Here is a 25,774-nt window from a genome sequence, read left to right on the forward strand (position 1 = left end):
AGTATCCCTGGATTTTTTACATATGTCAATATCCTAAAACAACCAGAGGACAGATTTAGTTCACAGACTCAGAGATCCTTCTATACTAACAGCAGAAAACCTGTCTTTTAAGTTGACTATACTGATGTACAGACTCTCATTGAGTAATCCACCTTAAGTCTCAGTGAGAGAGTGGGACTATAAATAACACAAATAATAAAAAAATAAAAAGTATTCTATTTGAGGTTACAGTGCTTACCCTCAATTATCACAAACTATGAAAGTTATGGTTGTTGTGGGTTTTCCGGGCTGTATTGCCGTGGTCTTGGCATTGTAGTTCCTGACGTTTCGCCAGCAGCTGTGGCTGGCATCTTCAGAGGTGTAGCACCAAAAGACAGAGATCTCTCAGTGTCCTGAGGTGTAGCACCAAAAGACAGAGATTTCTCAGTGTCCTGAGGTGTAGCACCAAAAGACAGAGATCTCTCAGGACACTGAGAGATCTCTGTCTTTTGGTGCTACACCTCTGAAGATGCCAGCCACAGCTGCTGGCGAAACATTAGGAACTACAATGCCAAGACCACGGCAATGCAGCCCGGAAAACCCACAACAACCATCGTTCTCCGGCCGTGAAAGCCTTCGACAATACATATGAAAGTTATGTTCAAAAATGTTATATAAATATAACTTACATTATCAAGTAAAAAGAGCAAAACAAATCCTTAATATTATAGATGGGGGATAGATAACACAGATAACATTTTACATGTGAGAATGTAATCGATCAGTTTTGCATGGGATAATAATGACAGCTAGGAGGCAATGGAAGCATGAATTACCTGTGGGTAACATATTTGCTGTCACACACAAACTCAAAAAGAGTCCAGTAGCACCTTTAAGACTAACCAATTTTATTATAGCATAAGCTTTCGAGAATCAAGTTCTCTTCGTCAGATGCCTGATCAAAACTGGGCAGATACAGAAGAGGAGGGGGAAAGAGAGAGAAAAAAGGGAGGGGGCATAAATCACAAGAAGGCAGAATGCAATTAGCATGGAGGCTATCAAAACATTCCTTTGCTTGGAAATGTAAACATTTCCTTTTGGTGTGCAGTCAGTTTGTAGCAGTGAAGGTATCCAATTCCTATGTAGTATAAGCCTTCGATGACCACAGCTCTCCCTGCCAGCTGCATCTGACAAAGAGAACTGTGGTCCCCGAAAGCCCACACCAGGCGTCACTGGGCTCCCCCAGATCACGCCTCTGTAAAGAGAATCTGTTACCTGTGGTAATGTGATAACCATTCATAGTCTCTATTCAGTCCCCGCTTGACAGAGTCAAATTTGCATATCTGGATCTACACACAAACTCAGCAGCACAGAGAAATGACAGCTGCACATACCCCTGAACTATCACTCCATTTCAGAATTACGAAGAGCTACGAAACTGACAGGTTTCTTCTTAACTGCACAAATACACACTGAAGTTTTTATTTATCAAGCATGTAAAAAAAATCCTTGGACATACTGAGGAAAAAGTTTTCGATACATAATAACCGCCCCCCCCCCCCAAAGGATACACTGCTTAAAGGAAACCTGCTGCTGTCAGTCAGGCCTTGAAAACCTCTAGCTTTCACACAGGGATTTCAACTTTTCCAAGCTGTCTGATAGCCGAAGTAACCGGGTTTGCATGTGTACCGAAAACGTCAACTGAGCTGGAAAAGTTATTGGAAAAAGTCATCATCGCTAGGTACAGGATGTTCCATTAAAAAGTTCGTCCACTAGAGACCGAAGTCTTCCAAGAGTGCGAAGCAACCCAGATCTTTTAGAGAGGTGAAAGCAGAAAGTGGTGTAGCTGGACAACAACTCCAAACTTTGCGATCCCCACCGGCACCTACGAGTTCTGCTCCAGATCGGGCTTTGGTTCGGAAGGGAGGACAAGGAGGAGGAGGCGGTACCCCCACTTGAGCCCCCTAAAAGCTACTTATGTGCAGGCAGTAAAGGAAAGGAGGGACCAAAACAAGTTTTCAAGATCTTGTTTTCTGCCCCGGACACACCCCCGCCTCGTACAGCGCCCGGCACACCCCAGGGAAGACCCCCCCCCGCCCTTCTCCCCGAGGACGCTCACCTCCTTGACGGGCGGGAATTTCTTGCGGCATTCCATGCTCAGGGCCCGCAAGTCGCCCTGCATGTTTTCCAGCAGCTTCTTCACGGCCTCCGGACTGCTAGTGCCGGCCATAGCTCCGCCGTGGTGCGAAAAAGGCGACGGCGGCAGCAGCAACGACGGGAGGCCGACAAGGGACAGGCCGGCCGAGCCAGCGTCACTGTCTTGGGAGGTGGCGCCCCCTGAGCCTAGAAAGCCGGAGGAGAGGGCGGAGGGAAGGCGCCGTCCAGCGAGGCAGGCAGGCAGGCAGGCCGGTTCTTCCCAGGCCGGCCCTGCCGCGTCCACGTCCGCTCGCGCTCCCACAATGCCGGGCGCCGCCGCTGCTGCCGCCGCACGTCAGCCCCGCTTCCGCACGCAGCGGCCCGGGAAGGGGCGGAGCGGGGAGAGCTCCTCGCAGCCGCTGAGGCCCCAAAGGCTGGGGCGGCAGGCAGCCGAGCGGGAAGGAGGATTTGGGGGCGCAAGATTAGCGCTTCCTTTGAGAAGAGCGCTCCGTGACGAAGCCCAGGGAAGGATCAGGGCCTCGGAGCAGGGGCAGAGTGCATTTCCCTCTGCACCGACCCGCCAGAGCGGGCCCACCGGTGGAGTCGCTGGGGAGGCTCCAGCTCACGGGGCGCAGCCCCACAGGCCTTCTGGAGGCGCGGCGCCACTCTCTGTGGCCATCAGACTTCCTTGCTCGGCTTTCGTTTGTTGAGGCGCCGAAGTCGCTTCCTCAGGCTTGCCCTGGCCAAAAAATAAGGGGCTCCGTAGAGTTACGTGCGTTATTTAATTATAGGAGACGTAGCAACGAGAGTAACCTCTGGCATCACAGGCTTGTCATCAAACTGTACATTATGGCAGATTTATTTGCGTGTCCCCGACCGTCCTCCCATTACGGTTTGTATCAGAAATTCACCCCTTTGATAGGGGAATGCTTGTAGGGTATTAAATGATAGACCACTCCTTCAAATGAATGACTAAAGCTTCCCCCCCCCAACTTAGAGTGTCACTAATGGGGTTACCAGCCTTCAGGTGGGGGCTGGAGTTCTTCCTGAATTACATCTGATCTCCATACGACAGTTCCCCTGGAGAAAATGGCAGCTTCAGAGGGTGGACACTTTGGCATCACATCCCTGCTGAGCTCCCTCATCTCCCCAACTCTGTCCTTCTTAGGCTCCACGCCTAAATCTCCAGGAATTTTCTAAACTGGATTGGCAACTGTAAATATTGGACTATAGTGTTTTTCCAAATGTGTACACTTGATAGCTGCAGGATAAAACAAATGTCTAGCAGCACCTTAATGATTAATATTTATTACAGTATGAACTTTTGTGAGGCACAGCTCACTCCTTAAGATACCTGAAGAAGTGCTACCCATGAGTTTACAGGACAAACATGGGTCCAAATGTGAAAGGCAATGAGATAAAAACAAGGGCTCTCCTTAATCATTTCCTCCACACTACAAATGGCAACTAAAGCTTTAGTAGAGTTCTCATGCTTCTGCTGGCTCAAATTCGTTTTGTTTTGTTTTTTTAATAAAAAAGCAAACTCCAAGAATCCACATGTCAAAGCAGCAGCGCTAGGAGCAGACACATGATTAGTTACATTATGCACATGATTAAATTAACTGCCTTCAACAGGGCTACTTACATGCCTCCAAATCATTTTAATAACATCCTGCCATTTACCTTTAATTGTAATTTGTGATCCAATCCTAAACATATCTGAGGTAACCACAAACATACATACTTAGGAAAAAAGAAATACTGATGATGCCAGTATTTCCATATTACATGGAAATCATGATTCCTGAATAAAGTTTTTATTTCAGTCATTTTAAGTTTGTTAATTACTTATAATAGTAGCAACCACTAAACTTTACTAAGATGGCAGAAGATAACAATGTGAGCATAAGAGATCAAAATTTTATTGGCTTGGTTCCATATGATATATTTATTATAGATAATGGGCATGAGTAGGATTTAACGATGGTGCTGTTCTCTTTTAGATACATAGATTTTAATGCTTGTATTCTAAATTAAGGGCAGGAGTTTATAATACTTAGACTTTACTGTGTACCTTTTTATTGTGTTTTTTATCTTACCACGGTTTATGACCGGCTGAGACCTTTTTGACACCTACCTTTCGGGGGGGGGGGGGTCTGTTTTGTTACTGTATTTTATGCCACTAAAAGGTTTATGATGATGATGATGATGTTTGTATTATTGGTTTTTTAATGTTTGTATTCTTATTTTAATATTGTACTAATGAATTTAATGTTTGTATTTATATTATTTTAATGTTTTTAGATGTATGCTGTAAATCACCTCGAACACCAAATATGGTGGAGAGGCAGTATATAACTTAAATAAAGTTTCATAAATATCGAAGTCATCAGTAGAAAGCTGAAGTATCCGTATATTAAATAATTTAAATAAGTGAGCAAAGGTTCATGCTGCAGAGAAAGCAAGTCACCCAACAATCCATGCTGTCTTCATCTGAATATATAAAGTACAACTACACTTCACTCTTACTTTCACATGACCTTAAATCTATGCACTAGTTCTCCAGTCATAGAAAAATAGCTCTGGAAGGGATCCCGTGGGTCATCTAGTCCAAACCCCTACACAATGCAGGGAATTCATAGCTACTTTCCCCATTGCTCCAATGATTTCTTCTCAATGCCTAGAGAAAAAATCTCTAGGATCCCAGGCCAACCTGGCCTGCAGGAAAATTCCTTCCTGCACCCAAAGTGGTGATCAGTGTTACCCTGGGCACATAAGAAAGGGCCACAAGAGTTGAGCCCTGGCTCATCCTTTCCTGTCTTTCCTCTCACAATCTGCCGAAATTTATATTGAATCAGCATTTTGACAGATGGCCATCTAGTCTGCTTCAATGCCTCAACAGGAGAGCCCGCCACCACCTGAGTAAGCCTGTTTCACTGAGGAACAGCTCTAATGATCAGGAAGTTCTTCCTAATGTTTAGCCAAAAACTAACGGAAAACCTCTGCTCCATCTTCTATGTGACACCTTTCAAATACTAGAAGATGGCTATCATGCTCTCAATCATCTCTGCTGAGTAAACATACTCAATTCCTTCATCCTTTCCTCACAGGACTTGGTCTTCAGACCCCTCACCTTCTTTGTTGTCCTTTGGACATGTTCCATCTTGTTAATTTCATTTTAGATTGTGGTGCCCAAAACTAAACACAGTACCCCACATGAGGGCTAATCAGAGCAAAGTGTTCTAGACACTATACTTCTATTGATGCAGCCCCAAATTGCATTTGCCTTTTGGCTACTGCATCACACTGCTGACTCATGATCAGTGTATGATCTATAAGACTCCCTAGATTATTTTTACATGTATTGCTGCCAAGACAAGGCTCATTCCTATAATCACACATTTAATTTTTTCTACCTAAATGGAGAACTTTAATATCTTGAAATTAATTTTGTTAATTTCAGCCCAGTTTTCCAGCCTGTCAAGATCATCCAGAATCTTTATCCTATCTTCTTCTCTATGTTACCCTTCCAGTTTAGTATGGTTTATAAGTTTAATGAGCATCCCCTCTATTCCTTCATCCAAGTCATTTATAAAGAAGTTGAACAACACAGGAGACATCTCTGTGTTGGAGAGAACCCTGAGGCACTTGTCACTCCTCTGCAAGAGAATGAGAAACCATTTACATGCACTCTGGGTGCAGTCAGTCAACAATTTACAAATCCACCTAACAGTGGCAGCACCCAAACCACGTTTTACCAACTTGTCAACAAGAATATAATGTAAAACCTTAATGAAATCAAGATAAACGATGTACATAGCATTCCCCTAATCCAACAAAGTAGTATCTAAAAAGGAGGTAAGATTAGTCTGACATGACTTGTTTTTGGGATACCCGTGCTTGCTCTTAGTAATCACAGCCTTTCTAAATGCTTGAGGACTAACTGATGATTTGCTCTAAAACTTTTCCAGTTATGGATTGTCACTGGTTCCCCAAGTTGTTGAGGAACATGGGGGAGGGGGGCTTAAAAAGCAAAACACATTTCTGGGGGGCAAAAGCCCTTGCCACCCAGGATAACAAGCTGCTACCAATTCCTTCTAACTAACTTTGTATTTAGAGACTGAGGAAACAAAGTCTCCAGCTTTACTGGTTCCTAATGAAGAAGACAGTGTTGTAAGGTAGGAGAGGCCCGCAGCCTGAGTTCCAAAAAAACCCCAGTTATTTGGTAGTGGAGGCTAATTAGGCCAAGATTCTGGATTCAAACTGAAGCCCCAAAACACAGAAACACCACAAGAATATAATTAATAAAATTTATTAAGAATTGTGCAAAGATTACGAAGATAAAAATTGTGCCTGCTAAGAAATAAAATAATATAAACTAAAATACTTAACAGATTTTGGTCTCCTAACTCTGGTGTTATCTTGTCAGCTAAAATCTAAACAGAACTCTCTAAGCCATCTTGTTCTTGGGTCTTTTGGACTGATACCAGTCCGAGACCCAAATTGGCTTGAAAGCTGATACCTAGACCAGTTGCCAGTTCACAATAGCTTGAAAGCAGCAAGCTAGCAAAGAACAAACTGAAGACCTTTTTGTTATGCCATGTCACCCACATGGCCTGATTGGATAACCTAGTCAGGGTATTGTTTAGGCTTGCCTGTCCCCAGTGGGGGTGGGGGATTCTGTCCCCAGCCTCTACCCCCTCACCTCTCACCTGACCAATGGGGGCGGGGGGAGAAGGTGTGGGAATGTGGCAGTGGGTGTGAAGCGCTCTCCTGCACATTCTGGAGTACCCATGTGTCATGTTGGGAATTATGTAATTCCTGGCATGATGGCGAATAAAAATTGGCCAATTTAATGTTTGGGGTTGATTTCTATTCAATTGGCCCCTCATATGACCCGTTACTTTTGTGTAATGCTGAGAATGATGCCCATGTTTCTTGACATGGACATCAAGTGAATAGGTCAGTAGATACCTGGATCCTCTTTTTTCCCTTCTTGAAGATGGGGACAACATTTTCCCACTTTCAGTCTTCTGGCACCTCACCTGTTCTCCAAGAATGCTTAAATATTATGGACAGAGCCTCTGAAGTTGTATCAGCAAGTTCCTTTAGTACTCTAGGATGCAATACATCTGGCGCTAAAGACTTAAAAATTAATTTAAAGAAGCCAGGTGTTTACATATTACTCCTTTATCCTTGGCTGCAACTCTCTTCATCATGTGTCCTCTTTTTGCCAGGCTGAGCAGTTTTTCTTGCAAGAGAAGACTGAGACAAAATAGGAGTTGAGCAGTTCTACCCTCTCTCTACCACAGTTAAAACTCTACTTTCCTCACAGCAAGCCTACCACTTCCTAGTTCTTTCTCTTGCTCAAAACATAACCATCTTAGTGGTTCATCATCACACCATCTCATACTGCATTCATCCATGCATAGATGACTAAATCTTGACACTGCATTCCAGGTGTCTCATGAACCTCATACAGATAGCTATAATGCCATTGTATGATTCTGCTTCCTGTACTAGAAACATTTAATACAGATATTTTTTTCATTTGCCTTCTTCATGCCTTAAACTAGTGACTAACCATTCAGCTTGTGATCAACCCAATCTCGTTTCCAGTTGACAAAATGCCAGATGGTAATAGATGTTTGTGTAGCCATAACATTCACATCCTTGTACTTTACTGAAAATAAGTTAGAAATAGTTCCATCATGCAAAGGGGTCACACTATTTTATTCCAGACTGGATTAAGACAGAGTGTTCTCCCTTCTTCATGTTTTGTTCTTCTAGTAAGTTATCCATAAAGCATACATGGAAAGAACCCTCAAATGTTTCCTAGTTTGTAAATAAGACTATTAAATGTCCTGGGTTTCATGGTTAGTCACCTCCCTACTTTGTTGATCAGTCAGGCCTGTGAAAGGTAGACTGTGTACCAAAATCATGCAGAAACATGTCTTGTGTCATTTACCCCTAACTAATTCTCGAGCCCCCCAAATGCCAATTGAAGTTTGTGCAACAGAATAGGAAAGCATTGTTACTACTGAGCGGGAAATTCCCAATCTTTGTTTACATGAAATCAGTTACCACTAACAACAGAATCTGTGGTTGGATGTAATTTAACTTGGGTCAGATTCGTTTTAGGTGTTCTACTTATAATGCTTAATGTTTTATTCAATGTAGAAGTGCAGGCAAAGCCCTCATAAGGAATCGGAATATGGTCAAGTGGATACGTTAGGCTCTTGCAGCTTTTTAATGTCAAAGTCTTACACATGCACACCCTTTTCTCCCCAGTGAGGACCCACAGTGGCTTACAACATCCTCCCCTTTTCCATTTTATCCTCACCAAAGCCCAGTGAAGTAGATGTGAGTGAGCAAAATCACCCAACAAGCTTCCATGACAGAGTGGGAAATTCAAAATTGGGTGTTCCAGATCTTAGTCTGATACCACTACACCATGCTGCCTTCAAGAATCCCATTGATTCTCCTCTGAATGAGGACATGAATGATTCCACTTATCAAAATTATCTTCCAGTGTTTTCTTGATAATACACAAAGTATTCAAACTGCACGTCTAGCCCAAAACTCTCACAAGCTCTTTATTGTAAAGCTCCCACAAACATGGGGCACACTGAAATTCCTTGGTTTATCTGAAAATAAGGAAACTTAGATTTGAAGAGCTTTATATTCTTCATTCTCCAGTTCAAGCACAGCAGATATTGGATGTACTTGCATGTGTGGGCAAGTCCTTGCTATACCAGGATCTTATACCTAATACTCAGGTACAGCCAAATGTGATAGCTAGCTTCCATCTTTTATCTTCCTCTACTTGGATCTATTCCACTATTGTCTATATATTCGACTATTGTTCACCTTATGAATACCAAAAATAGGCAGCATACTGTTTCCAAATTTAGTTTTGTCAGAAGTTTCTGTTAGGGTCTCCTCCTGGCACATGATCAAGCACAAATATATTTAGAACTGAAAAAAAATCTTCATTCCAATACTTCTTCTGTGTTCTCTACTTATCTCCTTCAGTTAAGGAAAACAAATGTAGAGTACTTTTTTGCAAGTGCAGTGGGACACTGTTCCTTGGAGCACAACTCCCCTGCTCAATCAGACCAGTGGTCCATCTAATCCAGCATGCTGTTTCACACAGTTGGTATTTGGTTACCTTAGAGAGCTAACAGGGTGCTGAAACCAAGGCCTTCCCTTGATATTGCCTCCTAGCACATGTATTCAGATATTTGCTGCCTCTGTCTATAGAGGTTTCCTTTCGTCACAATGGCTAGTACACACTGAGGTATCTATCATTCATTAATTTCTAATCCCCCTCTAAAGGCATCTATACTCATAATCTCATCCATCTTTCTAGGCACAGCAAAATATGACAACCAGCAGGAAATTCAGTTTCTTAGCCTATATGAATATCAGCTCCTTCATTTTAGGAACCAAGTTGAGCCAGTGTTAATATCTTACTATATTATGAAGTCTCGAAGTATATGATATTCAACCTAACAAGATTTGTTTTTTTTAAAAATGATGTAACAATGCCCAGACTAGATGCGGTAGAATGCCGAGAAATTCAAAGTATGTGCCAGGTTTTTTTTATTTGTCAGAAATGTGCCAGTTTTTGTCAGAAATGCCAGGCTCTCTTATCTTGAATATTCAAGTCAAGTCAAGTTAGCCTTTATTGGCATATAGCAGCAATTCAAGTTATCCACTTACAAAAGGAAAGAACAAAGTTAAAAGATTGCTGTATTATCTTGAATATTACTTTACTCTCTTGGAGGAAAGCATGCTTTATATAACGGCACCTGAATTTGCTCCTCTGCAGAGTACCCATTTCTTTGTCATCTAAGTGAGATGTGGACTCCAAAATAGCTGGCCTGGGATTGTCCTCCCATCGTTTCATGGGACACAAAGGAGTAAAACATGGCACCAAGGTATATTCAAAAATTTCTACTCAAAGTAAGCAGGATACAGTGGGCTCAGCATGGAGAAAATGCATCTTCTGAATAATACAGTAAATATGTTCCTTTTATGCTGTCAAGATGAAATATGTGATGCTTGACTTGCACTGACCAGATCCTTGCGAGCAACCAGTGATCCTATAGGCAACATGGACATTGTATCATACTAGCCACCATATGTAGTACTGGAAAGGGTCATGTTTCTGAAATAAAGTAATTTTTTAATGCTAACATTTTACTGTCTTTGGTTCTAGATATACTTGAAAGTATTCACTGGATTAATATATGTTTTTAGGAGTCAGTTCATTACACACCTTAGCAAATACTTTATAGAACATTTTAGATCAACCACTATTTTTATTTAATGTTACCCTATCTAATGCTAGCAGACTTGAGCCCCATCACATGTAGATTCTATATGCTAAGGGCCTGGTGTTAACTGCCCCAACTTACACTGTCAAGTAAAAATACCAATCGAATTATACCAAACAATGCTACCATAAGCCATCGTGTGAGCAATTTCTTCTATACTTATCTTTGAGCATTTGAGGGGCATTGAATGTGTGAATGCATTACTATTTAGAAAAACACTACTATAGTTAGAAAACTAGCACACCACAGAGAAGTATTCTTAGTGGGCTAAACTTTTGCAGACACTTTTGACCCAAGGAAGAAATGAAATAACGATGAAGTAGAGCGCTCCAGGAAGGACTGTACAACATACTTTTAAGAAAAGTTTTTAAAGTCAGCTCTTAGGGGTATCTTAACCTTTTCAGGGTTTCAAGATTGCTGACAACTTGATAGTGATCTATTCCAAAAGCTTTCTTGTAAGAAACTGAAAAGACTAAATAAGGCCTTGAATAGCTTTATTGAAATTTGTATAAATAAAACATGCGCATTTCAAATGTAAACCCAAGTGAACTCAAGTGCAGACAATTTTTAACCTCTGTCATGCAGGAGGCTAGCTTACATTTAAAAAAACAGAAAGCAGCTTTAAAATACCAGGATGAAACACCAGCTTTTAATATCAAAGTATAAAGCATAGCCATGTCCACAAACAAATTTTTATCCTGGTCAAATGCAATTTTAAACTTTTCAATGCTAACATAAATAAATAATTTACCAAAATGTGCACTCACAGAGTGAACTTTATTTACAATACACAATTTATAACCTATTGTATTTGATTAGTTCAAGTGAAGATCATACTTTTTGCTTTAACAATGGTGGGATTTCAGGTAGTAGATATGTGAAGTGTGCCTCCACATGTAGGGAGTTCCTATCAAAGGCAGTATTGTATATGAATCAACAATACATTCTTCCAACTATATCAAAGGGAAAGCAGCAAATAAAAATGTTTCAAACTGTCAACACTTATTTTTTGGCATCCCAGGCTCCTTGAACATGGGTAATTAAAATCCAATTCAAGGTATGTATGCTTTATCTACTTACTGTACAGGTTCTGACTCTTGAACATGCAAATGCCAATTCTTCTATAATAAGTTACCTTTTGAGATAAGATGTAAGGCTATGGTGAATTCCACCAAGAACACACATGAAAAATTAACAGACCTACCTTTAAACCAGTTGTCCATTAATAATTTGAAGGCAAGTTATATGGAAAAGTCATCTAAGTTTGATGCACAGTCGTTACTATGAATACAGTTTACTATTAAAAATCGGATCCTATTACACTGTATGTAGTTTGTAAGTTGACAAACTACCAAAAATGGGGAAGGGACTTACAGCACAATTAAAAATTTTGGACTGACACCAGATTAAAGTTACGCACATCTTATAAGCAAGGTAACAGGAATTATGTTTACAAAGTAGATCCAACAAGCAATGAGGGATACTTACATTTAATTGAAAAATTCAATTCCTTAATGCAGCATGAAATCCAGAACCTGTTCCACAGCAGCAGTAAGATGAACATAATATTCTGGAAAATTACTTATACCACAAAAGGTTAAAACACCTTTTCAAGTTATTTTTCTTTGATCATGATTTTGTTGTTTTATTTTTTTAAGTCAACATTTATTTCAGGGAGAAACTTGAAAATTTGGTGTTTCAAGAATACTGCTGCGCTTGTGTATCACATATATTAGGCAAATCAATATTTGTTACAGGTATAGAGACATACCCATCCCAAAATCCAGACTCTGCAGTAATATTCTTGTGATGTTAACACAAAAGACCAAATCCAGAAATAGCTGATATTCACTTGCATCAAAAAAGAAACTATAATTCATCCAAACTGCAGCAGAAACTGTAAAGGGGTTTATTTGTGATTTCCTATATATAGCTTGTGAATACAAGATTGTAAAGGTATGTAGAGACAAATTCTGTTAATGTTTTCCATTGTGTTTCACTTCAAGTACTGCACAAGTTAAAATGTAGTAAGGATTTACATTCTGTCATCTGAAATTTCCCATCTCAGATTTTATTTTTAATTTGGTGGGTAATTTCACTGTTTTGATAGATATCTCCCACAAGAAAGTTTTTTTTCTCTGTATGGCTTCTAGTTCTTCCATTAGTTAGTGTGCATACAATTTTCATTCTCTATATCATTGTCATTCTCATTACTGTCTTCATCACTCTCTAACGGGATGCCAGTTGCAGCAGAAGCACCTTGTGTTGTTTCTCGGTCAAGAGGGAAAAAGCCAGTTCCACTGATTGTGTCCTGTCTCTGGTAGAAGAGCACATAGGCTGCTTTGGACTGTAAAGGAAGAAAATATTACATTTAATATTATCAAGGTCATGCCTTATAACTGTCTGTATCTTTGTCCATTTAAATTTCTCTTACTTCAGGAAACAATGGAACATTTTTTAAAAGATAGATTCAAATACGAGGAACAGAGATTTCTCCCTATCTTTTATGAAACCTGTACAAGTTTTTCTTCATATTCCATATATTTCATTTATAAATTCAGATCTCATAGGAAATTCAGCAGACCTGAACATGATGCAAGGTGAAGCTGTCATCTCAGGACTGGATTTAGAGTTTATGGATATTCAATTGCAAATTAAGCTTCAGCAAGCTACCAAGATGGCAACACTAAAGCTACAATAAATTCACTGAGCATTAGGATCGATCAGATTGGGTGTGTGTGGGATGAAAGATGCTTTCAGGATAAGGTCAAGGAGAGTGAGAGCAAAAAGTCCTCAAGTAGAAGCAAGCAAGAAATCTAAGCCAAAGCACAGTGTGGATTGGCCTGGAAAAAAAGTGATGAAAATCGCCTATGAGTTGAGACAGAAGAGACAGATCTGTGGAGAGATGCAGCAGAGGAGAAACAAATTTAGAGATAGAGAGAAAATGTGCAGATTTCACTTGGTTTGCTCAGCCAAATTTCTCTTGGATAAAGCTTTTCTTTCCAAGTATAATTATATCCTGATATGTTAGCACCATACACTCGACTGGAGAAAGCAGCTTGTTAAGACTCTCATCTGGCCACAATTCAGTAAACAACAGTAAGGAAAACACCTTGAATGAGGACAAAATGTTTGGCATCTTACATGGAATGTTAGATGACTTTTCAATGAATGACTTATCTCATGGAACAAAAAATTAACCCAAGACAAGTTCAGCTTGTAATTGTCATGGATATAGCTAGAATTATAGGAGAACAGACGCTGGATTTCACCAAGAAAGTCACAGAAGATGTCTTTGCACACAAAAACAGGACTAGCCCAGCCCCATAACTAGACAGGCCAGAAAGGGAGTCTAGAGGCCTAGAAAGAACTTGTTTTATGCCCTTTGCAGAGGGGCATAAAGCAGTAGAATAACATAGTTGCATGGCCATGTGTAGATTTGAAAAGCTTCATATCAATATATAAAATGAACTAAGGCCCGGGTACAGAGAGTGTCTGAGAATGGCAGGAAGAAGTCAGAAAGAGATTTCAAGAACAGATGTATTGTTTGAAGACCAAAAGACATTCATATGTATGAGAAACATGTAATCGCTAATTTTACATAGCCTTTGTTAGATGGACTATTTTTATGTATTTTATATTTCAAATATGGATAAACTTGTCTAATGTTTGAAGTTATAAGAAAGTAAGTTAGCCAAGAATGTGCGCCCTTTGGAAGCGGGAAGGTTATAAAACCCTATAAACATGAAAAGCTGGATTGGGAGCTTCATCTTAGAAGGGGCTCCTTGCCTGTGACTTTCATATCTCTGGGTAGGATACTTATTTGCACCGATGTAATTGCTCTCCTTAATGGTATTTGTAGTTGTTGTAACAGATGGTATGATTTTCTGTTGATTGAACTGATATTAAGAATAGGGGTGTGCGCTTCGGGTATCCGATTCAGGAAAAATTCCCGAATCAGACCCAATCCATAAAGATTCGGGGGTTCCAAATTGGAGCCAACATGCTGGCCCCGATTCGGAAACCCCGAATCAAAGATTCCCAAAGTGATTCAGGTCGCTTCGGGGCCTTTCCCAGGTTTCAACTGGCCCGCAGTGGAATCCCCACCCCCGTGGGCCAGTTGAAGTTTAAAGAGCTCCCTCCCACCACCCTACTTACCTGTGCCTTCCTGGTGGAGATGGAGGAGGTGGTGGTGTGGGCAGCGGCAGCTGCAGCCTTCCTCACTGCCCAGCTGGCCGCTGCAGCGGAGGCAGTGCGGGTCATGGAGGCTCCGCTTCTGGCCTTCCCCGCTGCCCAGCTGCCCCCTGCGGCAATGGAGGAGGTGGCATGGGCCGTGGAGGTGCCGGCTCTGTGCTTCTCCACCGCCCAACTGATCTTCCTGGCTCCATGGCCAGGTTAGTGGGGTGGGGAGACTAAGTGGGGGTGGGGGGGTCTGAGAGATAGCTTTCACCCTCAGTTCAGTATGCTCTGAATCTTTACAGAGCATACCGAAGCAGATTTAAATACCTGAAGCCAAAGCAGCTTGCTGTTTAGGCTTTCAGGGTATTACAAATCATTTTCCTGCTTTGAGTAAACCCAAAGCAGGAAAACAGAATTTTCCCCCCGTGGACACCCCTAATTAAGAACATTAATAGTCATGCTGTAATAATAAAGGCTTAGAACAGAAGCAGATTGATAATTGTTCTGGAGTAGGTGCTCCCCAAAGTATTCTGGGTTTTAAAAATCGAAACCAGCCCTTTGAATTTGTCCCAGGAATATTATGTACAGGCCATCGTACAGGGTTCTTAGGTTTGCCAAAATGCCACAAATTAGTGCATAATTTTAATGACTGTTTTAAGACTGCTGTTGATTTTATAGTTGACGATTAATTTACTGTATTTTATGGATGATGTGAGCTGCTCTGAGACTATTCATGGGGAGGGAAGGATATAAATCAAATAAATAAATAAATACATAATTGTGTTACTTGTGTATAATCCCCAGTAACAAACCTAAAATGTTATCTATGGTGTACCACTTACCAGAGTTAAATGATTTGAAATAGGAAAGCTAACTAGATATTTAGGGCTTCTTAACTGCACGCCTATATCTGAATTAGGCCTGACCAGAGTCAGCACTATAGGAATCACGAAACCTGAAACCACATGCAATGCTGAAATCACTAGAATACTTTGGCAGTTGCCATTCCCATACCATCTCATTTCCCCAACTGCTAGCCATTGGATGGTTATGTGCTGTCCTCACACCACTCTTCTTCATCACTGCAAGTCCTGTCATTGTCCAAGGTGAGAGATAGAGGAACCACATGCATCAAGTGAATGTGGAGAAATAACTACTGCATGTCCAGCGGGTTGCCTGCACACTCCATACTGCTTTTCTGCACCCTTAAGATTGCAGGTTTTCCTACCGACCAGGTGAAAAATGGGAGGAGGATCTAGAAACAACAGTTTTATATCGATTCTGGGATTAATAAAACTGATACAGAGCAGATCCCAAATTCACAATTCATCTTGCAGACACATGGCTACATCATGATTAGTGGTATTTGATGAAGGAAGCTTTGACTTTCAAAAGCTTATGCCATGAAAATCTTGTTGGTCTACATTACAACACCAACAACATTTGATTTATATACCACCCTTCAGGACAACTGAATGCCACACTCAGAGTGGTTTACAAAATTTGTTATCATCCTTACAATAACCACCCTGTGCAGCGGGGGGGAGGGGGCTGAGGTAGCTCTGAGAGAGCTGTGACTGATCCAAGGTCACCCAGCTGGCTTCAAGTGGAGGAGTGGGGAATGAAACCCATCTCTCCAGATTAAGGTCTTACCACTCTTAACCACTACGCCAAACTGGCTTTAAGGTTGCCAAAAGTCTTAAATCCTCCTGATCATGATCAGCAGTCTCTAAAACCATTGATAAATCATGGGGATCACTACAGTCCATTTGTCTCTTATCTGCTAAGCAAGGGGTGCTGAACGAAGCACAAGATTGCTGACCAGCTGCAAGGGTAAAGTCCAAACAAACTCTTGAAAACTGATATTATACAGGTGTGCCTCCTATGGTACTTTCTGAACTTTTCAAATGTGATTTATAGACATTTATATTATTTCCTTTTTAAATCAAGTAATTCAGGTGCAGGCTGATATTTATGGACTAAAGTCATTCATCACTTTTGGAACTATATTCTACTGAAGAATATTGCATTTGGGGGAAATCTCTTTTACATTCCCATATTTGCTGTACAATAAAGTACTAAGCTCTGCTAAAATATTGCATAGGTTTTTGGAACACTGATTTTTTCACACTGTATCATAAATGGTATTCTTAATAAAAGACACGTGCTGAACTGTGTTCAGGTTTGCTCCTGGACTAGAGCATTATCTTGTTTTAAGAAAAAAAAATACTTGCCACTATTTGTTCCTCAGATGCAGGGGAGACACTACTATCATCAAAGTAGTACCACTTCCCATCATCTTTGTTTTTTGCAAAAGCAGTATCTAGGATATAGAGAAAAAAGTTTTACTTGACAGGTTTGGTAACAGATCTTATTTATAATCCGCCTTTCTCATTGAGACTCAAGGCGGATTACATAATGTGAGATTAGTACAATTAGTACAATCATAACAAGACATCACACACATAAATTACTTACAATGTCCTCCTCCCATGCCTCCATAGTGGTTGGAAACAGCAACAGATCTTATTTATTTATAATCCGCCTTTCTCATTGAGACTCAAGGCGGATTACATAATGTGAGATTAGTACAATTAGTACAATCATAACAAGACATCACACATATAAATTACTTACAATGTCCTCCTCCCATGCCTCCATAGTGGTTGGAAACAGCAATCAAATTATATCGGCAAGGCCCAGCATTTGGATTAATAAGGAACTCTGACATATCCAAATCACTGTTTTAAAGAAAAAGTGACATTTATTGATTAACTAGATATGTGAGTCATTACATTTTATTCTTCTGTTTAACACCTGATCCTAAAGCCTAAAACAAAGCAGTAATACATTATACTGAAAACTTGGGAAGCTTCAAAGGTCTTTTAATTGGTATCCTTCAAGCATTCAAATATTGTATCATCCTTGCCCCTAAAGGAGGAGGTGATAATCCTCAAGCAAATAGGTATTGTTCACATTAGTTCTAGGAATGAAGTAAAAGTTACCATTGGTTCCTTCATTTTAGTAAGGTATTTTTGTCACCCTTTATTTAAAATAATTGAGATTTCATTTGACATAAATGTGTTTGAGACAAGAATCCTTAACATACTGGGGGAAGGATCATATGATCGAAAATAAAAGAGATTTCATTAACTCAGATTTTAATTCTGAACTTTCACTAGCTCTGAGTACTATATCATTTTTCAAAAACTAATATAAACACCACATATTCTACATTAATATGAAGTAATGTACCATGTTATACAGATAAATGATCTATATTAAATTAACCCTTCAAACTAGGGGTGTGTGGTTCAGATATCCGATTCGGAAAAAACTCCCATTTGGACCCGATCCATAAAGATTCGGGATTTCCGAGTTGGGGACAGCATGCTGGCCCCGATACGGATATCCTGAATCAAAGCTTTCCGAAGCATTCCCATCCACCCCCGCCCCCACTTACCTTGGCCCTGCAGTTGGCGGTGGCTCCGGCCCTCCCTGCCACCCGCAGGGCTGCGGAGGTGGCGGCGCAGCAGGAGGCGGTGCGGCAGCAGAGGAGACGGCTGGCTCCAGGCCGCCGCCGAGCGTGGCGGCAGCTGCATGCCGTGGCAGCTGCCGCTGAGCAACGCCGCTGCGGTGGCCACCAGCAACAACGCCAAGCAACGCCAATGGGGCAGCCACTGCCAAGGCTGAACGACGTCGCTGAGGCTGAGTGATGCTGTGGCGGCGGGCGCCACCGAGGCCAAGTGCCACGGCTGCGGCTGAGCGCCACCGCTGCCAAGTGCAACCACCACTCAGCTGATCCCCTCCCCCTCTCCCTCCAGCGCAAGGTAAGGGGGGGGGGTTGCCCCAGGGGGGTGGGGTTGCCCCAGGGGGTAGGGGAGGTGGGGGTGGGGGACTCGCTTCAGTATGCTCCGAATATTTACAGAGCATACCGAAGTGAGTAAAATACCACAATTCTGAAGTGGCTTGCCGCTTCGGAATTATGGTATTCCTGAATTCCCCCCCCCCGCTTCAGGTAAACCCGAAGCGGGAAACCCGAAGCGACCCGGCCCTGCACACCCCTACTCCAAATAAACTCAATTCCTCCATATACCCTAGATCTAGCCACAGAAACTACACACAAACAAAAAGGAAGATGCTCTGGATAAGTATTGAAGATAATTGCTAAATTAACAGCATAATTTAAGAAAGCACCCAACCCCTCCACTGCAATTCATAAGAAGCTCGCTTTTTTATGTAGGGGTGTCAGTCCCCCGCTGGGGGCGAGAGATCCCCTGCTTCCACCCCCTGCCCCTGCTTACCTTGCTGGCAGGGGAGGCATGGGCCTCCCAGGGGCACGCTCTATTCTAAATAATGAGGAGTTAATTTAATCCATTATAAAATATTTAATATTAAATACAGGGTTATTTAATCTGACAGTATACTTCTGAACAACCTCAGGTTAGACAGTATTCAGAAGCTAGAATATTGAGATTTCAACAACGGCATTTAGTAGGAATGTGGGCTTGGAATAAAACTAATCAAAATCCCAGCCAAACATGGTCTATTAATTAACCTTGGGAGACTATCTACCCAATGAAATTTCTTGCTACTTTTAGATCTGAACTAGCTTGGCAAAATCTCGCTGCTTCTCTAGCAGCATTGTGACATTTGCAACTGCACTTTGATTTCAGTTTCATTTCTTCATACATCTTTAAGTTTCCATTTCCTGGGAGTGGAGACGGGCAATAAAAGGATAGTGCAACTCAGACTAGGGCTGCCCGGTCCTAGGGCTGCCCAGTCCTGCGAGCAGGTATTCTCTGTTCGCAGCCTCCACCCCCCACCTGGCCAGCAGAGGGGAAAGGCAGGGGAACAGGCCTCCTGGGCATGCTCCTGGGAGTGATGTTATTGTGCAGGGCCTGGGAACCTCCTGTGCTTCACAGTGGGCCAATTTGGGGCCCAAATATGCCTGTTTGGGACCCAAATCAGCTTGCTGCAGAGCACGGGAACACTCTCAGTCCCCTGCATGCCGCAAACAGAAAGAAAAAGGTGAGTGCCAGGTCCCCTCCCCTCCCACTCAGACACATGCTTAGAAGGCGAACCATCCCTATAGAACACATAGCCCATGTTCCCTTTTTGGTCTTCTGTGCTCAGTGCTTCCTCTAACCACTTTGCTAGTTCAGTAGATTGAGTAGGGGTTTCATTCTACATAATCATAGTCTTCTGGGATGCAATGAACTAACTACTTGTGTGGTTCTTGAGATTCTAGTGCAGAGTTACTGTGCGGACCATCTAGGAGAGTAGTGCAGTCACCCAGTACAATGTAGACGTTAATTCAGTTTCAGTTTATTACATTTTATTCCTCCCTGCTAGTAGGCTCAGGGCGGGTCATAACAACATTTAAATACAGAAGTTAAAATATACAATTAACACATATAAAACCAGTCAATAAATAGGTGTCAAACTCGGATAAAAGGCTGTCATAAAACCGTAAAGTGCAGACAGTACAAGGGTGTGACAATCACCCTCAGGGCAGCACAGAGGAGCACGGGCAGTCAGGGGGACAGATGCCAAGCCTCACCCATAGGCCTGGTGGAACATCTCCAATTTACAGGCCCTGTGGAACTGTAACAAATCCTGCAGGGCCCGGGTCTCTAGTGGCACCAGGTTGTTGCCAGGGCAGAAAGAGCCCTGGCCTTGGTCGAGGCTAGATGAAAGTCCCTCAGGCTGGGGACCACCAGCAATTGCTTGTCAACTGAGCACAAGTCTCAGATGAAACTTCTACCATGAAACTCACTGGGTAACCTTGGACTAATCATCCACTCTCCAACACCCATTCCCAACTTTATCTTACAGTTTTTTGTTAGACCAGAGAATGAGTGCTTTACATATGCCACCCAGAATTCCTAGAAATTCATTATTTATAAAAGGTTGCAACATGAAGGATTAAGACAAGATCACCAAGGCATAGGCGCAGAGTAAGCAGAGAAGATGAGGCATGCTGACAAAACTGTGGCAAGTTTTGCTAGCAGGAAATATTCCACAATTAGGGAAACATAGGGTTAAATTATAACGTTGAAACAGTTATGAACGCACTAGCAACAGAGCCTGTTTTTTTTTTTAAAAAAACAGGCCCTAGAAAATTGAGCACGAGAATGTTGTCTTCCTGCCGTGGTGGTGCCCTCCAGAGGACCGGGCCACCTTGCCTGGGCTTCCTGTTGTGGCAGTGCCCTCCAGAGGCCGTATTAACGACAACTCAAGTTTTTATCCTGGTGCTCCTGTGCAAGCGCATCAGGATAAAAAGCGAGTCGAACAATATCTGTGAAATGTCGTCAGCAGAAAATTGAGGTGAGGTACCCTATAAACAAGGTAATACAACTTTTAATTGTAACAAGATACTTGAATACAGTATTTCATTCAGGTTTTCTCATGCCCCATCCTCTACGATTCCCCTTCCAGAACATGTGTATCAGCATTCCTATTAGATCAAGATATAAATTAAACAGCAAATTTTGCTCTCTCCTAGAACTATATTTTGCATTAAACCCAGGGGTCATTCCGTAGAAAAAGAGCTGCAGGAACTCATTAGCATAACTCATTAGCATATGCCATGCCCGTTGCCATCACCGGAAGTGTGTCATTAGTATAACTGATTTGCATATGCCACACCCCTGACATCACCTATCCTGGCTGTTTTGGACCCAATCCTGGCCATTCAGGGCCGAAACTGGGCCCAAAATAGCAAAAAGGGGCTGATAATGGCAGAAAAGGGGCCCAAAATGGTCAGGATCAGGCTGCTGCTGAGCGGGAGAGTGATCCACCACCCGTCAGAGGCCCGATCCTGGCTGTTTCAGGACCAATCCTGGACAAAACGGGCTCCAAATGGCCGACAATCAGGTGGGCAGGGCCACCTGACATGTGACCTCTTTGGAGAACTGCCGGAACTGCGTTCCAGTGCGTTCCCCCTCAAAATGAGCCCTGATTAAACCCAATGTAAACATGAAGGTTAACATTCAGAAAATTGAAATGTTCTCTTACATTGTAGGGAAGTCAACCAAAGTATCCAATTTATCTCTCATGTATCTGCTGTAAGAAAAACGTTTTAGATGCACTACCAATACTGGTGGCAGCGACCATAAATCCAGCTTTTTGGTAGCTTGCTGATGTTCTTTACAGTTTGGGCAATACCTAGAAGGAAACATACTCATGTCAGAGTCTTGTTTTGATAAGTTGCAGTGTATGTTGTTAATGTTTTTGCATAACTGCACAAAGGACATCAAATAGAAGGCATTTTTGTGATACTACACAAACAAATCTTCCTAGTTTATTTCAGTGTGTATTACTAATTAACTGCCCAAACTGGGGCGGTATACTACCTCAATTTAATTTGAAGCTCGATGAAATTGAATGCTCTGCTACACACAATATGTGAATGGAAAGTTAAATAAGCAATTATGCTAATGAAGACCATATTTTCTCTGGTCTACATGTTTCCTCCAGCTATCAAGCCTAGCTCTCAAACTTATCTGTGAAAGAAGGTACAATTGCTCGTATGGACTGTAAAAGTGGTTGTAGGTAAAGGTTAAGGTAGTCCCCTGTGCAAGAACCAAGTCATTACTGACCCATGGGGGGATGTTGCATCAGGATGTTTTCTTGACAGATGTTTTTACGGGGTGGTTTGCCATTGCCTTCCCCAGTCATCTACACTTGGTGGTGGTAACTCACCAAGTGTAGATGACTGAGTGGTAACTCACATTTATTATGGAAGCTTTTACAGATACATGATGCACACATGTCCTATTTATCTGTTACCCACCTCCCTTGGGATGTTAACAAAAGAAAGATTTGGAACCAGCCTTGAGATCATGACCTTTATTCCTTGTACCACAGGGAGAAGTCAAGAACCCAATTTTGAAACAGTAACTAGACTAAGTTTAGCCTCCACGTTCACACCTTTCTTCTTTCATGGTAATTAACGGCTGCTTATCATGCCTGTGCAACATGTTAAATGGATGCCCTTGGAGACAATGCTGCAGTAGGGATAATAGTTATCTTTCTTGTATGACAACTTCCAGTAACAGGAAGTTTCTAGATCATTAGGTAACCATCCAGTTCAACAAAAGGCCTTTTTAGTGTTCATGATGTTTCTAGTCAGATTGTTCTAGAATATGCAGAAATATCATGCATATGCAAATAAGGAAAGAAATCTAGTGTTTATATGGGGTACAGTGCAACAATCAGTCTAATAACAGGTACAGCTGTTGCTTAGAGGTACATTAATTACTACTTAGGAATATAAAGGTGAGTGTGCCATGTTTCCAGCCATGATCTCTGCAGAATTTTCACAAATACTTTCCTTGCTAGTTTGAGAAACCATGCCAGCACAATGGCTGCATTTTGGGTCTTACCATGGATCTTCAGCACCGAGCTTTTCTTTTGTTGTGAACAATTCAATGCAATCTTTTAATTTCACAAAGGGTTTTTTGGGAGGTCTATATTCCACACTTTCATGCTTTTCAAATTCCTAAAGAGAAGTATTTGAGTTAAGAGAACAAATGAAACAATTCATTTTAGTGATATCCCCTCACAAAAGATAACTGACATGCACCGACATTTGGAAAGCTAACCAAAAAAGGGCAAGAGACCCTCTGTTACTTAAAATGAGTAATATAAAATCTTTACTATCTGCAGAGATATACATTGTGGCAGCTAACATTTTTACATGCTGATTATTTGGAACACTGCTACAGATGTACTAAAACCCACATACCTCAGCAGCATTTTCATCAAAGTATCTCTTTTTAAATTCAGGATCCCAGTCTAAAGCCAAGAAAGATCTTTCTACAAAGGAAAGTACAAGCCTCTTTTAGAAATATCAAAAAAAATTTATTTAATGTTTTCTTATCAAATACTACTCAAAATATATTAAATTGCTGTTATAAATTCTACTAAGAAAATTGTGGTTTTTTTTGTGTAATTCAACATTAAAGGCAGCTGGATCATGAGTTGTGGAGAACTGTCTAAATAGGAGTAAAGCTTGATAACCATTTGCCAAGTGTTGCATTCTGGTTTATTTAAGACACTTTTATCCCTACCCTCCTTCAAGGAGCTCAGAATAGCATACATCACTCCCACACACACACTCACACACTTATAGCATAAAAATTCTGTGAGGTCAGGGAGGTTGAAAGTGAGAGACACTATTCCAAGGTTACCCAGCAAGCTTCATGGCAGATTGCAGGTTTGAACCTGGTCTCCCAGATCTCTAACCACTACATTATACTACTGCTTTCTCCTCCCTGCATTGTGAATAGAACTTTCATCAATGTAAGAAGAATACAAAGAATACATATGTAAGCTAAAAAGTTAAATTAAGGTTTTGGAAATGGGATTATTTATTTATTTTATTTATTTAAAGCATTTAACATTTAATAGCTGCCTTTCTACCTTTAAGGAACTCAAGGCAGCTTACAACATAGGTAGCAGAGATGACAATAGAAAGTAATAACAAATACTAGGGGTGTGCAGTTCACTATTCCCAAGTCAAACATATACCTGAAAAATACCTATGCAATGTTATATCTGGCTTATTCAGATATATTTGGATAAATCAGTATTTACATTCCCAAATCTGGATATATTTGGGAATATCCAGGAATCTCATTTTAAAGGTTCCAGCAGCTTGTTTTCCCCTCTTTGCAAGCTTCCCAGGTAGTATTACTGTGTATCAGTGTCAGCATTGATTGCTTGCCATATGCCATTGACAGGTCTGCCTGATGCTTTGGCATTAACGGCTTGTTAGATGGCATGCTGAGGTTCTCTGGTTTGATTCTGGTTCAGTTGGACTTGTATTGCCCCTGGGTTCTGCCTGGAATCTTTGAGTGACACTGGTTCTGTTGGTCTTGTAACAGTGCCTCTTGCTTCAGTTTGTTTCTTCTGGGATTCTCTGGTTTGACATTGGTTCTGTTCTGCTCTGTTTGCATTGGAAGGCTTTTTGACATTGGTTGTTGTTGTGTTTGGCTAAGGCTTCCTATGTCCTGGAGAAAGCCTTGGATTTTTTCTCCTGTAGGAAACAATGGAGAATGGCAGGGGGCAGCTTGTTCAAGGACTTCATTAAAACGGGGGGGGGGGGGCGCTTTGGTAGACAGGTAGGAATAAATTCCCTCAAATTTTGGAGTAGTTTGCTTGAAAAATGGCTCCTCCAGCCCCTCCCCTGGAAAGATTTTCTTATAGAAAAAAGTGGAGTCTAATATATTTAGAATTCTGAATAAAACCAGAATCCTAATACCATACCATTATGTTTGGACCCAAATATTAGGAATACCAAATATATATGCAATACCAGATACGTGAATATGAGTAATACCATTTTTAGTGCACGTTCCTACCAAACACCACAATTGAGGCAGAATAAGATTTATTCTACTGTAAAAACTTACCATCTAACCTAAGTTGCCTATCATCAAATCTAATATGCCTGGTGTCATCTTTGACATAATTGATATCAGTATTGCCTAAGCTGTTAAATTGGAATGTGAACAATCTTTTTTTGTGCCCTATAAGATGGTCCTTGCAGGAGTCTTCTGTACATAATCCATTCTCAGAGTCATTATCTCCTCCAACAGAGTCTTCTGACTGGCTGTTTTCATTTTCAGAAGGAAGTTCCTGATCCTGGCTTGATTCATCATCTTGTTCATCGGTTTCCATTTCACCTGGAATGAATGACATATGCCAATGAAACAGCACTTCTTATTCACACATAGCAATTTATTATTTTTTAATTTTCATTTATGGTCTGCCTTTCTCACTGGGAAACAAGGTGGATTACAAGTATGATGTAAGTATTCAGTCAATCAGTAAGCCGATTACAAAATATGGTAATGTTTGAATATTTGAATCTAACAGCAAACAACATAATGCAGAGGAGTTGAGACTAGACATGGGCATGAACCAAAAAAAATTAACGAACCCACGGTTCGTGGTTTGGTGCCACCGCCGAACCCGAACTAACGAACTATGACGAACATTTCCCATTGATGAAACTGTTTGGGGTTTGTGGTTCATGGGGTTCAGAACGGCCCCCATTGGACTTAGAGAGCCCATATTCACAGGGAGTGTTTAGCAGGCTCTCCTCCAGCCAGCACCCAAGTTTGGTC

At 41.4% G+C, this 25,774-nt stretch overlaps 2 protein-coding genes across 4 annotated transcripts in view; both read right to left on the reverse strand.

Moving 5' to 3' along the window:
- MON2 (MON2 homolog, regulator of endosome-to-Golgi trafficking) overlaps positions 1-2,418 on the reverse strand; it is an 80,754-nt gene extending 78,336 nt beyond the window's left edge. For both annotated transcript variants that reach the window (XM_054988031.1, XM_054988030.1), the window contains exon 1: positions 2,099-2,418. In XM_054988031.1, coding sequence (XP_054844006.1) covers positions 2,099-2,209 — 111 coding nt within the window. In that variant the 5' untranslated portion in view covers positions 2,210-2,418. The remainder of the gene's footprint in view (positions 1-2,098) is intronic.
- An 8,516-nt stretch (positions 2,419-10,934) lies between these two features.
- Positions 10,935-25,774, reverse strand: part of USP15 (ubiquitin specific peptidase 15) — a 75,409-nt gene continuing 60,569 nt past the window's right edge. For both annotated transcript variants that reach the window (XM_054988376.1, XM_054988375.1), the window contains 7 exons: positions 25,058-25,330; positions 23,389-23,459; positions 23,027-23,142; positions 21,657-21,806; positions 17,274-17,377; positions 16,871-16,959; positions 10,935-12,804 (listed from right to left, as the gene is read on the reverse strand). In XM_054988376.1, coding sequence (XP_054844351.1) covers positions 12,619-12,804; positions 16,871-16,959; positions 17,274-17,377; positions 21,657-21,806; positions 23,027-23,142; positions 23,389-23,459; positions 25,058-25,330 — 989 coding nt within the window. In that variant the 3' untranslated portion in view covers positions 10,935-12,618. The remainder of the gene's footprint in view (positions 12,805-16,870; positions 16,960-17,273; positions 17,378-21,656; positions 21,807-23,026; positions 23,143-23,388; positions 23,460-25,057; positions 25,331-25,774) is intronic.

The sequence above is a fragment of the Eublepharis macularius genome, chromosome 9, assembly GCF_028583425.1.
Source record: "Eublepharis macularius isolate TG4126 chromosome 9, MPM_Emac_v1.0, whole genome shotgun sequence".
NCBI lineage: Eukaryota > Metazoa > Chordata > Lepidosauria > Squamata > Eublepharidae > Eublepharis > Eublepharis macularius.